Below are 18,319 nucleotides of genomic sequence, written 5' to 3'. Positions count from 1 at the left end.
GCAGGGCTATGACATCACGAGCTCCCGATGCCGGCGCCAGCGTTTGGAACAGTTTGTTCCAAAAGCTAAGCAGCGGAGTACCCCTTTAACAGATACATTTTCTTACAGGATCCCATACACTAAAGTGTTCTATTGCACTTTTCCATCCTTTATCTTTTATGGTATACTAATGTATACCAGCCAATAACGTACATTTGAAAGCCTATAAATATATGGCCTTAGACAAGAAGTAAAAAGCTAATTCTAACAAACTTAAAATAACTTGTTCTCTTGAAAATCCTTAGAAAAAATGAAAAGTAAAAAATATATAAATATAGATACCGTATATACTCGAGTATAAGCCGAATTTTTCAGCACGATTTTTCGTGCTGAAAACAACCCCTTGGCTTATACTCGAGTGAACTCTCCGCCCTCAGTGGTCTTCAACCTGCGGACCTCCAGATGTTTCAAAACTACAACTCCCAGCAAGCCCGGGCAGCCATCAGCTGCCCGGGCTTGCTTGGAGTTGTAGTTTTGAAACCTCTGGAGGTCCGCAGGTTGAAGACCACTGTAGCCTTCGACATCATCCAGCCCCCCCCCCTCCCCCCCCTCAGGCGGTGATGATGAAGGGCGGATGATGACAGGCGGTGATGATGAAGGGGGATGATGACAGGTGGTGATGATGATGATGAGGGTGTTAATGACGGGGGTCTGGATGATGACAGGGGGGATGATGTATTTCCCACCCTAGGCTTATACTCGAGTCAATAACTTTTCCTGGGATTTGGGGGTAAAATTAGGGACCTCGGCTTATATTCGGGTCGGCTTATACTCGAGTATATACGGTAGATGAAAAAATAAGTAAATACATACATACACAGTCCTACCTGAACTTCTGTGGCACAACGTAAGTAACAACGTTTCCATAGCCTGACCCAAGGCCCCAGACACAGGGGAAGTAGAAGGTCCATTGTGGAAGGTTCAGATGAGATGTTGCTCCTTAATTGCTTCTCTTCTTCTAGCAAACTCTCAACGGACAGGGAGCGGCGTCCCCCTCTCCGCGACACTGTGACACTTTTTCTTGGGAAGAATGGAGACTGTAATATGAGCACGCCTTTAGAAAGAAGATACACATTGCAGGTGTTGGAGACATCCAACTTGAAGAAGAGAAGACAATGAAAGGGTCAGAATTAATTTACATGTACCTAACAGGTGAACCAATCATATATGAACTCAGATTAAACCATTGTATGAGATATGAGGAGCTGTTCTTTGGGGTCATCACAACATGGTGCTGCTATAGCTGCCCCTTTTTCCGCCTGTGACATGATGGTCATTTGGGCTTTTCTTGGTCTAAGGTTGGGTTCACATCACGTTTTCTCCCATACGGGAGCACATACGGCAGGGGGGAGCTGAAACCTCGCGCTCCCGTATGCCTTCCTATGCGCTCCCGTATGTAATTCATTTCAATGAGCCGGCCGGAGTGAAACATTCGTTCCGGTCGGCTCATTTTTGCGCCATATGCACTTTTTCCCCGGACCTAAAACTGTGGTCAACCACAGTTTTAATGTCCGGTTGTAAAAGCGCATACGGCGCAAAAATGAGCTGGTTCATTGAAATGAATTACATACGGGAGCTGAAACCTCGCGCTCCCGTATGTCTTTCTATGCGCTCCCACATGGGAGAAAACGTGATGTGAACTCAGAATAACACTCTTCTGAGTAAGGCTGGGTTCACATCACGTTTTTGCCATACTGTTTTTAATCCGTTTTTCTAAAGAAAACCTTATGTCAAAAAAAACGGATGGAACAGTGTGGGAAAAAGTAAACCGTATGCGTTTTTAAACTGTATACTGTTTTCAAAAGTGCATACAGTTCCGTCCTTTTATATAAAAAAAGAAAACCATACGTTTTTGAAAATGTCCATTTTAAACCACAATTTTGACTCCGGTTTAAAAACCGTACTGCAACCGCATATGTTTTTTTTAACATGGACGTCAATGGGAAACGCACATGTATACAGTTCCATCCGGGAAACCATATACGGTTTTTACTTTGCACATGCGCATTTGCATCCTAAAGTCCCCACCCAACACCCCTCCCATTAAAAATGGACAACATTTTCAAAAACGTATGTTTTTTTTTTTTTTTTATAAAAACGGACGGAACTGTATGCACTTTTAAAAACAGTATACAGTTTAAAAACGTATACGGTTTACTTTTTCCCATACTGTTGAAAACAGTATGGCAAAAACGTGATGTGAACCCAGCCATCAAGGTTGCTATATTAGGCTGGGTTCACATCACGTTTTCTCCCATGCAGGAGCGCATACGGCAGGGGGGAACTGAAACCTCGCGCTCCCGTATGTAATTAATTTCAATGAGCCGGCCGGAGTGAAACGTTCGGTCCGGTTGGCTCATTTTTGCTCTGTATGCGCTTTTACAACCGGACCTAAAACCGTGGTTGACCACACTTTTAGGTCCAGTGAAAAACCGCATACAGCACAAAAATCAGCCGACCGGACCGAACGTTTCACTCCAGCCGGCTCATTGAAATTAATTACATACGGGAGCGCATAGAAAGGCATACGGGAGCGCGAGATTTCAGCTCCTCCCTGCCGTTTGCACTCCCGTCCTCCCTATGCTCACTCAGTGTTTGGCCTAGTGTGCATATGTCCTATATGGATAGAGAGGAATAAGAACCTTTTACACAGGCAGAGTACTGCCCATGATAATACTGCTCTAATGTTTGTATTCAATCGTTTATGCGATCATTCATCACATATCACTATACATTTTATGTCCACAGCATATTCCTGGTTACAGGAGGAGATATTCTGTTGACGAAACAAACAAAAGATGTGAACACCGACATGAATTTATATGTATAATATTATTTGGTCTAAGGCTGCTTTCACACTATAAAAATACTTACGTTATGAACGCCCGTTAGGAAATCGGCAGTTAAACGGCCGGTACAAAATCACTAACAGCCGTTAGAAAATCCCATTATAGTCTATGGGATTTTTCTAATAGCTGTTTTAACCCGTTATTAATAACGGCCGTTATTTTGTGACGGGCGATAGTAACGGGAGAATGAGTGCATGCACTTTTTGTCCGGTTCATTTGCCCATCACAAAATAACGGCCGTTATTAATAACGGGTGATAACGGGTTAAAACGGCTATTAGAAAAATCCCATAGACTATAATGGGTTTTTCTAACGGCCGTTAGTGATTTTGTACCGGCCGTATAACTGCCAATTTCCTAACGGGCGTTCATAACGGAAGTATTTTTATAGTGTGAAAGCAGCCTTAAAGGGGTACTCCACTGCTCAGCGTTTGGAGCAAACTGTTCTGAATGCTGGAGTCAGCGCGAGGAGCTCGTGACATCATAGCCCCGCCCCCTCAATGCAAGTCTATGAGAGGGGGCGTGACGGCTGTCACGCCCCCTCCCATAGACTTGCATTGAGGGGGCGGGGTTTGACATCATGAAGGGGCGTGTCTATCACGTCACAAGCTCCCGGCGCTGACTCTTTGTTCCAAACACTGAGCATAGACTTGCATTCATGCCCCCTCCCATAGACTTGCATTGAGGGGGCAGGGCGTGACATCATGAGGTTGCGAGGCTATGATGTAACAAGCTCCCGGCTCCAGCGTTCGGAACAGTTTGTTCCAAACGTTGAGCAGCGGAGTACCCCTTTAATGTCCTTTAATCACATTTCCAGCTCACCTTATCAGCGTTATGCATTATACCATTGCCGTTTAATACTGCTTGTTCCCTTGTGCGAAACATGGGATTGTGGAACTGCTGCCTCCGTGAGTGATGATAGAATAGATTCCATTCCCAGACTGTTGGCGGAGATGACTTCACCTCTTCCGCCGTCTTATAATCTCCATTGAGAAATATCTTCTCGTGCACAATGTCTCTCCAGCCATTTACTGGGGTATAAGTCTGGCTAGAGGAGTGGCGCTGAAAAAAAAGGTGAATATGCTTACACCCAAAACCCAAGTAGGGCCGTACATGTGAACATTTCCTTAAAGGGGTACTCCCGTGGAAAACTTTTTTTTTTAAATCAACTGGTGCCAGAAAGTTAAACAGATTTGTAAATTACTTCTATTAAAACATCTTAATCCTTCAAGTACTTATTAGCTGCTGAATACTACAGAGGAAATGGTTTTCTTTTTGGAACACAGAGCTCTCTGCTGACATCATGACCACAGTGCTCTCTGGACAGTTCTTCAAATGGATAGAGATGTCAGCAGAGTAGGAGAAAATCCCCATAGCAAACATATGCTGATCTGGACAGTTCCTAAAATGGACAGAGATGTCAGCAGAGAGCACTGTGCTCATGATGTCAGCAGAGAGCTCTGTGTTCCAAAAAGAAAACCATTTCCTCCGTAGTATTCAGCAGCTAATAAGTACTTGAAGGATTAAGATTTTTTAATAGAAGTAATTTACAAATCTGTTTAACTTCCTGGCACCAGTTGATTTAAAAAAAAAAAAAAAGTTTTCCACGGAAGTACCCCTTTAAATTGTTACTGTCATTAAAAACAACCGTTCGTGAGTTATTAGTCGGAGTCGAGGATGTCATTGCACTCCTTTCCCCAACCAGCCGAGACATCAATCTATTTATCAGCATATACAAGCAAAAAGAAAATTAGCCAGCACAACAACCTAATACACGGGTGCACACTGCTGTGGCAGATACAAAGTATACAAAAAAGAAGATTGCAGCAGCACACATTGGTCAAAAAATTGAGGCTCTTAGCGCACTTCTTTGATCAAAAACGTGTATTTATCAGCATAGATGTCTATGAAGAGATGTACGTCTCTCTCAGACAGCCGAGGAGTGGAGCACAATGCCGCCCTCTTCACTAGATAATAGCTGATGATCACAGAGGGTCTCAGGAGTGACACCCAGTACAAACCCTTGTGTGATCAACAATTTTTTACATAAATGATTAACATGTTTATAGTTGTTTTTAATGACAGTAACGCTTTAAAAGGAATCTGTCAACTGCAATTCACATTCCAAACTGCTGACATGTTTCGCCTTGCCCTTACAGCTATCTAACAGTGTTAGCAATTAAAGGGGTATTCCGGCCAAAGACATCTCACGCCTCCTCCGGTAGACATGAATGGAGGGGGGGTGGCGTGACGTCACGTCTCCAGTCCCGGAAACACAGAGGTTTCCGAGACCGGAGCAGCAGCCCCGCATAGAATGCAGGTGCTGCATGGAGATCCCGATGGTCTCAGCAGTGGGTGTCCCGCGATCAGACATCTTATTCCATTTCCTTTGGATAGGGATAAGATGTCTTTGGACGGAATACTCCTTTAAGAACCTGAATTACAGCGGACAGATTCCCTTGAAATGAATTCTTTACTCAGCACTGTGTCCAGTAACAGTGAGTTACAATATATATAGATTCCTGTTAACCTGCACATAGAAAAAAACATGGCGCCTGCATCCTGGCTCTATTCCTACACTAATATAATTGTACTGAATGTAACCTATTGAGGCCCGATGGATATCATCGTCATAGTAAGAATCGGATGTTACCTGGCTCCCTCGGATACGGTCCCATTGGCAGTTGTGGGTGAAGGTACTACAGAACAGGTTGTAAGTACTGTCATGTAAAGCCAGAAGGTAAGACTCTGTGAATTCGAAAGCGGTCGGGAACTGCTGCAAACATTGCCAGACGCAGTCCAGGAACAGCAAAAACACCGGGGACTGCAAGAGAGAGACATGAAATAATAGATGCTTCATATGTTATCGGGCATTTTATTCCACCAAGTGAGAAGCCCTCACTAGTAATTCAAAGAAGGGTTTAGGTTATGCCAATGGCCATACACACGAGATGAATCCCTGGGATATGGACAAGAGTTCACAACCATCTAAAGGTCATTGGTGCAGCCTGAATGATCTTCCTATAGCAATCTGCTAAACTGTAGGAACAACATTTACATCGGGTCCAATCAGGGGTCAAGTCCTGGGAAAAAAAGTGTGGGAACTCATGCTAGATTTCCACTTAAAGGGGACATCTTATACCCTATCACTGGGGACCCCCACGTTCTCCCGGTGTTCGTTTAGAGCGTTGGGTGGAGCGACAAAGGCTCCGTGCCGGATGACTGGTGATGCAGGGCAGAGCCTCGTAAGGTCACAGTAATGCCCCCTCAATGCAAGTCTATGGGAGGGGGCGTGACAGTCGTCACGCCCCCTCCCATAGACTTGCATTGAGGGGGCATTACTGTGACCTTACGAGGCTCTGCCCTGCATCACCAGTCATCCGGCACAGAGCGAAGTTGACTCCGTGCACCGGATGTCTGGGGTGCCGGAGCCGAGACCCCCGCGATCAGACATCTTATCATGTCTAGGGGTGGAGTAACCCTTTAAGGGCTAGTCCTACAGGAGTCCTGCTAGTGGTAACTTGCAGGAACTCCGTTCCCATGAGTTCCTGCAGGACTTGAGCCCTGGGTCCAATATAACTGGAGTGTGAAAATGTGGTTCTAATGAATGTAAATGTTGTTTCCACATCTCACATAAGACCAAAGAAGAGGAAATTATGGGGAAAGAGAAACTAGATCAAATGAAACAATACAACGGGGTACTCATTGCTAGACATCTTATCCTTTGGATAGGGGATGAGATGTCTGATAGTGTGGGTCCGGCCACTGGGACCATCCACGATCTCCATGCAGACACTTGGGGTTCTGAACATTATGTTCAGAACGCTGGGTTCGGAAGGCCATGTTTGTGACGTCACGACACGCCCCCTCGTGATGTCACACCCCTCCCCCTCCTCTATGGGAGGAGGCGTGATAAAAAAGAATGTCATGCCCCCTCCCGTAGTCATGAATGGAGGGGCGTGACATCATGATCACAGCCTGCTGAACCCAGCGTTCTGAATATAATGTTCAGAATGCTGAGTGTCTGCGGGGGGTCCCAGCAGCCGGACCCCCGTGATCAGGCATCTTATCCAAAGAATTTGGGATAAGATGTGGAGCAACGGAGTACCCCATTAAGTTGCAGTACAAAAATATATATATATATATATATAGTTAGAGTGCCACTGTAAACTGTAAAGATATATTGGCCATATGATCAAAAACTTAGAAGAACGTATTTATAAACTCAGCTGTAACATCACTATTTAATTCAAGAACCATAGAATCTATTAGCATTTTACAAAATATGATGAAAGTCACCCTTCTCTACTTTGCGTTACTCCAATAGAAAACATCTTGATGGGGATTATAAGGATTTCTGTTGGCTTCTTGTATGAACAACCTATGCCCATCCGGCATGAACAAAACTCCGGAACAGGTATTTAATTGTACTTAGGTACTATTAGAAATAATTACTTTTTGAATTATGTATGTGAATTGTTATAATAGCAATGACATTACCAATTGAGTATTTTGGTGTAATTGATATGATGTAATAGCGGTAACTTGTCACCATGTTATTGTATATGACTAAAGGTTTCATTTGGCCACATAGATAAGTACATCAAGTAATTTTTTTAAATTTTTAGAGCAATAATTATTAATTTGTATATACGGGCAGTAAAGTATTTGTACATTACGCTCTTCATGTACCCACTTTAATGTTGTTATTATTTTTTGTGCATATTGTTTTTTTACACGATACATTTACAGGAGAATACTTTTTTAATAGTATACATGCATTATTTATTTATAATTACCGTATTTTTCGCCCTATAGGACGCACCGGCATATAAGACGCACCCTATTTTAAAGGTGCAAAATCTAGAAAAAAAAAAGATTCTGAACCCAACAGTGAACTTCAACCTGAGGACCTCCAGATGTTGCAAAACTACAACTCCCCGCATGCCCGGATGCTGGGAGTTGTAGTTTTGCAACATCTGGTGGTCCGCAGGTTGAAGACCACTGATATAGGAGGTAATACTCACGTGTCCCCGACACTCTGGACCCGTCATCGCTGCCCTGGATGTCGCTCCATCGCTGTCGCCGCGTTCCGGTGGTGTCCCACTGACGCTCCTGACGTCTTCTTCCCTGGGATCCAGGCTCTCCGTCGCCGTCATCACGTCGCTACGCACGCCGCTCCTATTGGATGATGGGACGGCGTGCGCGACGACGTGATGACGACGAAGGAGAGCGTCGGCCATGCAGGGGATCCCGGCACGGAGCAGACACCGAGGAGGCAGGTAATGTCCCTCCCGGTGTCCTGTAAGCTGTTCGGGATGCCGCTATTTCACCGTGGCGGTCCCGAACAGCCCAACTGAGCAGCCGGGTTACTGTCACTTTCGCTTCAGAGGCGGCGGTCAGCTTTGATCGCCGCATCTGAAGGGTTAATACAGGGCATCACCGCGATCGGTGATGTCCTGTATTAGCCGCGGGTCCCGCCCGTTGATGGCCGCCGGGACCGACCCGATAGGTGTGTATTCGCCGTATAAGACGCACCAACTTTCCCCCCCAGTTTTGGGGAAGAAAAAGTGCGTCTTATACGGCAAAAAATACGGTACTTATCCCATATTGCACACACCATACAGGGTATATTATTATCCTCTGGCATCAAAATATTGCAGAGATACATACTCTACTGTGCATACTTATATAAAGTCTTATAACGTTAATGGCCAGCGTCTCATTGCATGATATGGTGAAAACATTTATTCTAATTAAAAGCCTGAATGAATGGAATGCACTGCCATGTTGCACTGAGCTCTTTCTACATCTTATTCTATAGGATCATCATTCCAGTGGGACAACCGCTATCACACAAAAAAGTATATTCTGTTTACTCTACAAGCACATCGGGAGAGGGGTAAGTGTGTCAACTTAGCTGGCACTTTGTTCTCCTTAGTGAAGCTTCTATATGATATACAAAGATTTTTGTACTTTGATTGGTCATACTACTTCCCTCTGCGTGCTGGTTTCAATTTTTTGTTTTCTTTTGATGTTTTTTGCCAAGACCCATCCACTGGATTCAGAGCAGATATACAAGTTCCCTCCTTTGACGGATGTTCGGTAGAACAGAGTGGAATATATTTGGTGGCTTCAAGTCCACCTTGGACCTCTAGGTGTGGTAGTTGTGTGGTAAGGTATAATGCCATTTGTAGAAAAGAACGGTAAGGAAAAACGCACTCACCCCGTGGCTTGCTGAGACGAGTAGAAATTCTTTATTCAACGAAGATCTTAGCATACACAGATAGGTGCACAGGGAGCTGTGGATGGTAACAGGCATGACTGGATGGGATTTTAGATACATCCCTTCCTCTCTAACCCACTCTTAACCACGTAACAACCCCTTCTCCCAATAGAAAAGACAATGACACCTGCTGTGGGAAAATTGGGCCGTGTGGCCCATTTATTTAACAAACCAATAAATAACATTTGAATATTTACATATAAACATAACCAAACTGGAGGGCACTCCCCTCCCCCAACCGGATTTGTGCAACACGCTTCTTACCCCTGGCCGCGAGCCCCTGGCCCAGGGGCACCCCGGTAACCTTCTGCACAATCCCTCGAACTCCTGAGGCCCAGAACCACCACCAGGAGGCCCAATTGAACCATCTCAAACATTTATCTTTCAAACTACTAACTCCCCCGGGACCCTTTCACATGCCTCCCCCTTATCAGAATCCCACCCACCAAGCGTTTAAAAGAGGGCGGGCGGGCGGGACCTTCTTCTCGCTTCTACACGCCGACTGGTGAGTACCCTCCCCCCCTGGGGCACCCCCTATATACACTCCTCCCCCTCCCCTCCAGATGACCTCTCTTTCACCCCACTCTCGAGCCACCTGTTACTGTCCCTTAAAGGAGCAGCAGCCATTTAACCCTTTAACCCCCATTCCCTTGAAATATACCTCTAACCCCATTAACCCTTACTAACATCTGGGAGGGCCACTAAAACCCCCGTCAAGACGCCACTACGCCAGGGGTTCCCCCGCTCCGTTTGCTCCCAGGGGGCGTGAAGGGGGCGGCAACTAGTTTCGCGCACGTGCGCGAAACTAGTTGCCGCCCCCTTCACGCCCCCTGCCTGTTACCATCCACAGCTCCCTGTGCACCTGTCTCTGTATGCTGAGATCTTCGTTGAATAAAGAATTTCTACTCGTCTCAGCAAGCCACGGGGTGAGTGCGATTTTCCTTACCGTTCTTTTCTACAAGTGACATTGCTTCTGCTAACTTCGAATCACTGCACCACCCTAGGAGACCCCGCCAACGTACACAGAGACTCAGAGGTATTGCCGTACATCCAACCTATTGTCCTTTGCCTTTAGGACTAGCGGTGCCGGACACAGACTTTCTCTCTTTGCTTATTAAGGTATAATGCCCTCCTCCTCATACACCGGGTGAGTTCCTTTTTATACCCAAATTCACTGGTAATGGATAATTCCCGGTTGGATAAGTGCTACCTTATTTTTACATAGTTACAGGGTTCATAAGGTTGAAAAGAGAGTCCATCGTGTTCAACCTATATCTCTATTGTGTCCCTACTGTGTTGATCCAGAGGAAAGCAAAAAACACTTATGAGGCTGATGCCAATTGCCCCATACTAGGGGGAAAATTTTCTACCCCGACTTTTGGTTATTGTTTTCATAGAAAAGAATAGATCTGAGCTGTAACACCAGGAATAGCCACTACTAAAAGTAAAGCCTGGTAAACAATATAGAAATGATCAACTGATGCGAGTGTGAGATGCAGCGAGTGTTAATATCCATACTGAAGTGGTGTTGATGCCCTATCGTAAGGGTAATCCATCATTTTTGGAGTCCCGGAGAAGTCCATAAATACAACTTCTTTGTTCTGCTTCTGGTCACCCAACATTGACCATTTTTGATTTGTAGACCGGTTTCATATGATTTTACCTAGAGCTAGGTTTTTGTCAGTAAAACAATTGCTTGAAATGGTCACTTACTTCTTCCTTGTCTGATTGTTTGAAGTGATTTATCCTTTGCATGAAGGGATGGCCAGCCGATACCCATTCCTTCTGAACCAAGCTCTGGAAACCGGACAGTGTTCTTGAGTAAGGGTCAGATAATACCTGCACCAATGATGTCAGGAGGCAGTTCACATCACGGTCATCAAGCTCTGTGGCGGGACAGAGGATAGATACACTTTATAATGTTATGATAACTACTGTATATAGGTATTAAACTGTGTGAGTTCTGCAAACAGAGCTCATAGGCGGTGGAATAATTCATTGGTGACCCCACCACCTTACAGTGCAGTAGCAATTGTGTTCTACAGTAATAACGTCAGACAATCCATTTCTATGACCGTCTCTGTATCTGAACCAGAGGAGAGAGGTGCTAAAACGCATCGGCTCTCGATCTGATGGACTCTGATGGATGCCAAAGGGAACTAACAGCAGATGGCAGCCTTACCGGAAGAAAAATCAGTTGTTGGCAAGGGGACTCGGGGGCTGCAATGGGGCTGATTATGTGTGCCGAGAGAACCTTAAAGGGGTACCCCACTGCTCAGCATCTGGAACAAACTGTTCCAAACGCTGGAGCCGGGAGCTCGTGACATCATAGCCCTGCCCCCTCATGACGTCACACCCCGCCCCTCAATGCAAGTCTATGGGAGGGGGCGTGACAGCCATCACGCCCCCTCCCATAGACTTGCATTGAGGGGGCGGGGCGTGACGGCATGAGGGGGCGGGGCTATGATGTCACAAGCTCCCGGCACCAGCTCCAGCGTTTGGAACAGTTTGTTCCAAACGCTGAGCAGCAGAGTACCCCTTTAATATATTGTTGTCATTGTTGTTGTCATTGTTGTTGGCGTTGTCATTGTTGTCATTAGTACCCACACCTCATTCCTTCACTATCTCTCATTTTCCTCAAATGGTTGCTGAGACTACAAAACATAGTCTCTCATTCTGGAAATAGGGTTAATGACATTTGTCAAAAGCTTTGAGCCCATGTTTTTAATAAACCAGTATTTGCAAATAAACATCATAACCAATGTGCAAGTCTTCGGAGTTTGCAACAAGTGCGGTACATCATCTATCAGTCCTAAAGGGGGTGCCACTGGTCATGATGGCCTGTGCAGCCAGAGCTTGAACCTACTAATGATTCTTTATTACTGTGTGATATGATTATTTACCGTATTTTTCGCCCTATAGGACGCACCGGCGTATAAGACGCACCCAATTTTTAGGGGCAAAATCTAAAAAAATAAAGATTCTGAACCCAATAGTGGTCTTCAACCTGCGGACCTCCAGATGTTGCAAAACTACAACTCCCAGCATGCCCGGACAGCCGTTGGCTGTCCGGGCATGCTGGGAGTTGTAGTTTTGCAACATCTGGAGGTCCGCAGATTGAAGACCACTGCATAGGAGGTAATACTCACGTGTCCCCGCCGCTCCAGACCCGTCACCGCTGCCCTGGATGTCGCTCCATTGCTGTCGCCGTGTCCCCGTCGCTCCGGAACGTCTCTGCTGCCGGCCGGGTATCCTCGCTCTCCGTCGCTGTCATCACGTTGTTATGCACACCGACGCACGTACGCGACGACGTGATGACGAGGAAGGATAGTGCCGGCCATACAGGGGATCCCTGAATGGAGAAGACACCGAGGAGGCAGGTAAGGTCCCCCACCCGGTGTCCTGTAAGCACTAACCCGGCTATTCAGTCGGGCTGTTAGGGACCGCCGCGGTGAAATCGCGGCGGTCCCAAACAGCCCGACTGAACAGCCGGGTTAGTGTCACTTTCCCTTCAGACGCGGCGGTCAGCTTTGATCGCCGCGTCTGAAGGGTTAATACAGGGCATCACCGCGATCGGTGATGTCCTGTATTAGCCGCGGGTCCCGGCCGTTGATGGCCACAGGGACCGCCGCGATAGGGGTGTATTCGCCGTATAAGACGCACCGACTTTTCCCCCCCAGTTTTGGGGAAGAAAAAGTGCGTCTTATACGGCGAAAAATACGGTATACGCTATATGACTGGGTACAATTAGGGTGTCCTCAAGAGACGGTGCTGCACAGGGCACCATCACACCAAGCCCAGCCCTGACGCCACAGTCCTTTCCCCAAAATGTGTAAGTAGAACTATTCAATAGATCTGTCTGGTTATTATAGGGTTTAGTTTACCTTGAAGAACAACAGATCTATTCCGTTCGCTCAGCAACATGGAAACTTCACTGGCTTTCTTCAGACATGACCTGAATCAGAGATAAAGAGAGCGTGTTTAAATGTAATGTACAGTCATATCATATAAATACAGATCAATGTAGACCCTGTATTAAATTGTAGGAATAACAGTTATTGGTTTACATCTGCCATGTGCTCAAATTCTGTTAAAAATGTAAAACTAAAATATATGTTACTAGATACTAGAATGTGGGTGAAAATGATATCAGTAACTGGACTGGTAAAGTTCTGTGTCTAGTGTATCAGCAGACAAGGTATTCAGCTGTGGTGACTGGGCATTGTGTCCGTACAGTCAGGTAGGTTGTTTGGGTCAGGGTAGTGCTGCTATTAGAGATGAGCAAACTTACAGTAAATTCGATTCGTCACAAACTTCTCGGCTCGGCAGTTGATGACTTTTCCTGCATAAATTAGTTCAGCTTTCCGGTGCTCCCGTGGGCTGGAAAAGGTGGATACAGTCCTAGGAGACTCTTTCCTAGGACTGTATTCATCTTTTCCAGCCCACCGGAGCACCGGAAAGCTGAACTAATTTATGCAGGATAAGTCATCAGCTGCCGAGCCGAAAAGTTTGTGACAAATCGAATTTACTGTAAGTTCGCTCATCTCTAGCTGCTATCTAAAGCAGTGTGATGGAAATAAACCCCCAGAGGGATAGAAACAGACGGTAGTAATTAGGGATCGACCGATTTTGATTTTTTAGAGCCGATACCGATAATCTGTGAACTTTCAGGCCGGTAGTCGCTAATTTATACCGATATTCCTTGCATTTTAACGTTGCGTTGAGGACTTCACTCGTCTTTGCGCAGCGCACAGCAACAGCGCAGGAGCCAGAAGTAGCTCGCACCCCGGGAACAGGTAATTATAAAACTGGGGATGGGGGAGGCAATGGGGCAGCAGCGGTCTCTGGCCAGAGGATAGGCAATGGGGCAGCGGCGGTGGTTGGACTCAGGACAGGCAGGGGGAGAGAAGCGGGCGGCGGCGGCGGTCTCTGGCCCCGCAAAAGCCGCTGCAGTTCACTGCTTTAAATCGCCCGCATTATTGGCAAGGTAATTGCTGATACCGATAACTTAGAAAATCGTGAATATAGGCCGATAATATCGGCCAAACCGATAATCGGTCGATCCCTAGTAGTAATGCTATGCAGGAGTTATCTAACCCTTAACACTTATTCCCTATTCACAGGATAGGGAGAGATGTATGATAGCGGGCGTCCAACTTGTATGATAGTGGGCGTCCAACTTGTATGATAGCGGGCGTCCAACTGCTGGGATCGGCTGCCATCATACACTTATACATTATTCTGTGAATAGAAAAAAGTTCGGACAACCCTGAAAAGAGAAACCAAACCTGCTCAGTCAGATTTTCTACTTTGGTGTTGGATACTTCTGCTAAGGAGAGCTTAAAACGTGGCATTTCTATAAATGAACACTTCTCCACCTCCTCCCGTTTCCATCCACCTTGACATTCAGGACCTTTCTTTCATACAGCTTGAGTGTTTTATAACCTCCAATGACCCAGCAACCAAAGCGCAGGAGTATTTATGAAGATAATCCATTCTCCAGATGTATGACCAGCCATGTAACGGTGGCCATACATTTTTATTATGTGTCAGCCAAACATTCGTTCGGCCAACAGCTAGCTCTCCCCTTGTCTCCATACACATGAATATTCAGTACAGCTAAATATTCATGTTTCCTCTATGGAGAGAAAAGAAGTAAGTTGTAGCCAGACAGCTCTCCGAGAACAATAGTGCTGGATGGTAAAGATTTAACATACCCAACACTTCCCTCTCTCAACATCATTTCTCAGGGAGAGTCGGGAGTACGCCATACACTTTAGACAGTCGGCAGGTTTGACTGACTTTAGTCTAAGGTGTATGGGCACCCTAAGACATTGGCTTAAAAGAATTGAATCTGTTTGTGGTGGCCCAGTACGGGAGGTGTTACCCCGTACCCTTGCTGCCCTGTCAGGCAGCCTCCCTTCCGTGTCCCCTGGGCCCCCTTGCACCTGTTTCCCCCATGTACATATGTTTACCATGTATTATACTGTGTAATGTGTGAAGAAAGCGTTGTCACTTTAAGATTGTTTACCATGTGATTTGTTACCCAGGAGGAGGAGTCACTGGTCACCTCTGTGGCCCTGGCTGAACTGTATAGACTTTTCCACCTGTCTAGTCTCAGTAAAGCTACCGTTGTCTGTAACTTGGCGGTATACCTTTGGGTGGTATTGAGGATAAACCACGCCCTGGCATCACGTATACAAGGGGTTAATGCCATCTGCCCCTAGGGTAATTCCATCGGCCCTGCATCACACCCCATACCATATGTTTTTAGCAACTTTATGCAGTGAGAGGGGTCACAAGTGGGGACCCTTTTCTCTTTGACATATGCTCTAGAATGGCAAATAGAAAGAAACTGTTATTATGAGACAAGCATTGGGGTACTGTGGTGCTCCAGCGTTCTGAACACTTTGTTCTACCCGAGGCTGTGATGTCACGGACACGCCCCCTCATGATGTCATGTCACGCCCCCTCCATTCATGTCTATGGGAGGGGGCGTGTTGGCTGACATGCCCCTCCCATAGACATGAATGGGGTGGGCGTGGCATGACGTCACAAGGGGTGTGGCTGTGACATCACAACCACTGCCGTAGAAGCAGGCGTATGTTTAGAAGGACAGGTGCCGCAGGAGATTGCGGGGGGCCCCAGCAGAGGGACCCCCGCAATCAGACATCTTATCTCCAATCCTTTGGATAGGGGGTAAGAGGTCTAGCAGTGGAGTACTCCTTTAACCTTCAGCAGCAGAAGCAGCTATAGGGGGTGCAGTTCTGAACCTGTCCTCTGATTTCCATATCATTCACATCAATGTCTGCCATAACTAACCCCCAGAAACATGACTGATCCCATCTATTATAATTCTCCTGGACTTTTATAAGATGTCAGCTTTAGACTTAGCAGCCCCTTTTAATATTTACCTCACGTGATCCAGCCAGCGAGTTCCTTCTAGATTTGACAGCCATTTGTCATTAGGCACTGGTGTAGAGGTATCTAGAAGAAGCACATACAATACTGAGATATACAATGGTTTTTATACTAATTATTATGCAAAACTGTATTATTATTATTATGTAATGCTCCCAACTGTCTCATTGTTATAAATAGGCTATCAACCTGTCAGATTGTTTTTTCTTAGGGGCGGTATTAGACCTACAGATACAAAAGGTATTATAGAAAGGTTGGCCCTTTGTCTGTGTTTTAGACTGTACAAGTACTGATGCAAAATACTAAAGAAGGTTAAAGGGGTATTCCAGGAAAAAACTTTTTTTTTATATATCAACTGGTTCCAGAAAGTTAAACAGATTTGTAAATTACTTCTATTAAAAAATCTTAATCCTTTCAGTACTTATGAGCTTCTGAAGTTAAGGTTGTTTTTTTCTGTCTAAGTGCTCTCTGATGACACGTGTCTCGGGAACCTCCCAGTTTTGAAGCAAATTCCCATAGCAAACCTCTTCTAAACTGGGCGGCTCCCGAGACACGTGTCATCAGAGATTACTTAGACAGAAAAGAACAACCTAAACTTCAGAAGCTCATAAGTACTGAAAGGATTAAGATTTTTTTTATAGAAGTAATTTACAAATCTGTTTAACTATCTGGAGCCAGTTGATATATAAAAGAAAGTTTTTTCCTGGATAACCCCTTTAATGTAAAAAAGGCCCTATAATTGTTCCTACTTTTTCATTAAATAAGGTTGTAAACATTGATGGTCTACTGTCCAGATAGGCCATCAATATGACATCGGCAAGGGTCCTGGTCCCGGTGCCCCGACCAATCAGCTGTTTAAATAATGGATGTTGCTCGTGTAAGTGCCACCGTTTCTTTATTGTCTACTGCTATTTCCAATCGCCATACTTTATAGCAGAATGGGACAACGCTGCAGTTCCTTGTCACAACTAAAAGTAGAGCAAGTGAGAAGACAATCAGCAGTGAACAATGAAGGGGCACTTGTCACGGCCCCCTGTAACTAATAGGCAGGGGTGCTGGGAGTTGGACCCTTGCCGATGCAATATTGATGGCCTAGCTGAAATGCCCTTTACTTTCCATTGTGTTTTAAAGGAATTGTATACTCTAGATTTATTTTTTCTGATTAGAACCAGATACTGAAATATGTTCTTTTTTCTAATCTGTTTCTATTTTCTGATTGTAACTTTTTTATTTTGTATATTTTACACTATTATGTGAGCTTTCATCTTGATTAAGCTGTTTAGAGTTTAGATGCTTCACTGCAAGCTCCATAGACAGCAATAGACAGGACCTGTTCCTTTTAGATGAATTGGAGACACTACTGGACATTCTTTGTGACCTTTTCAGACGTCATTCTACATGGGGGGGGATGCTGATCTCTGCTGTAAATGGCGGTGTATCCAGTGTTATCTTTCTACTAGTGTCACCTTTCACTGTACTCCTGAGAAAAAAGGCATTACTGGGAAATTATCTGTATGGAACAGGAAGTCTCAGCTAAGTTTTTTTTTTTTTTTTAATCAACTGGTGCCAGAAAGTTAAACAGATTTGTAAATTACTTCTATTAAAAAATCTTAATCCTTCCAGTACTTATTAGATGCTGAATACTACAGAGGAAATTCTTTTCTTTTTGGAACACAGAGCTCTCTGCTGACATCATGACCACAGTGCTCTCTGTTGACATCTCTGTCCATTTTAAGAACTGTCCAGAGTAGGAGAAAATCCCCATAGAAAACATATGCTGTTCCTAAAATGGACAGAGATGTCAGCAGAGAGCACTGTGGTCATGATGTCAGCAGAGAGCACTGTGTTAAAAAAAGAAAATAATTTCCTCTGTAGTATTCAGCAGCTAATAAGTACTGGAAGGATTAAGATTTTTTTCATAGAAGTAATTTACAAATCTGTTTAACTTTCTGGCAAAAAGTTTTCCACCAGAGTACCACTTTAAAGCATGATGGGACCAACATTGAAAACCCCTATTTGTTACCATGTTTACTGGAAATGTTGATGGCCCCACTGGTTATAATGGCATGTGGTGCTGCTCTTTAAACATCCAATAAATTATTCGGTGCCCAAGTAGCAGAGGATTAGACACATGTCAGGAAATGCCTTATATATATTATTAATGTTAAACTGTTTTACCTACAGACAAAATATAGATCCGGTAATATGTCAGCCTCTTAATGGAG

At 45.0% G+C, this 18,319-nt stretch overlaps 1 protein-coding gene across 3 annotated transcripts in view; it reads right to left on the bottom strand.

Annotated features, from left to right (window-relative positions):
- Positions 1-18,319, bottom strand: part of MTMR11 (myotubularin related protein 11) — an 84,974-nt gene that overhangs the window by 8,116 nt on the left and 58,539 nt on the right. For all 3 annotated transcript variants that reach the window (XM_056545266.1, XM_056545265.1, XM_056545267.1), the window contains exons 11-16: positions 16,088-16,160; positions 13,058-13,128; positions 10,887-11,059; positions 5,541-5,711; positions 3,710-3,949; positions 867-1,136 (exon numbers count right to left, since the gene is read on the bottom strand). In XM_056545266.1, coding sequence (XP_056401241.1) covers positions 867-1,136; positions 3,710-3,949; positions 5,541-5,711; positions 10,887-11,059; positions 13,058-13,128; positions 16,088-16,160 — 998 coding nt within the window. The remainder of the gene's footprint in view (positions 1-866; positions 1,137-3,709; positions 3,950-5,540; positions 5,712-10,886; positions 11,060-13,057; positions 13,129-16,087; positions 16,161-18,319) is intronic.

Source organism: Hyla sarda, chromosome 11, assembly GCF_029499605.1.
Source record: "Hyla sarda isolate aHylSar1 chromosome 11, aHylSar1.hap1, whole genome shotgun sequence".
NCBI classification, from domain to species: Eukaryota; Metazoa; Chordata; class Amphibia; order Anura; family Hylidae; genus Hyla; species Hyla sarda.
Note: the sequence above shows the minus strand (reverse complement) of the source record. Positions and strands in the feature narration are given on the sequence as shown.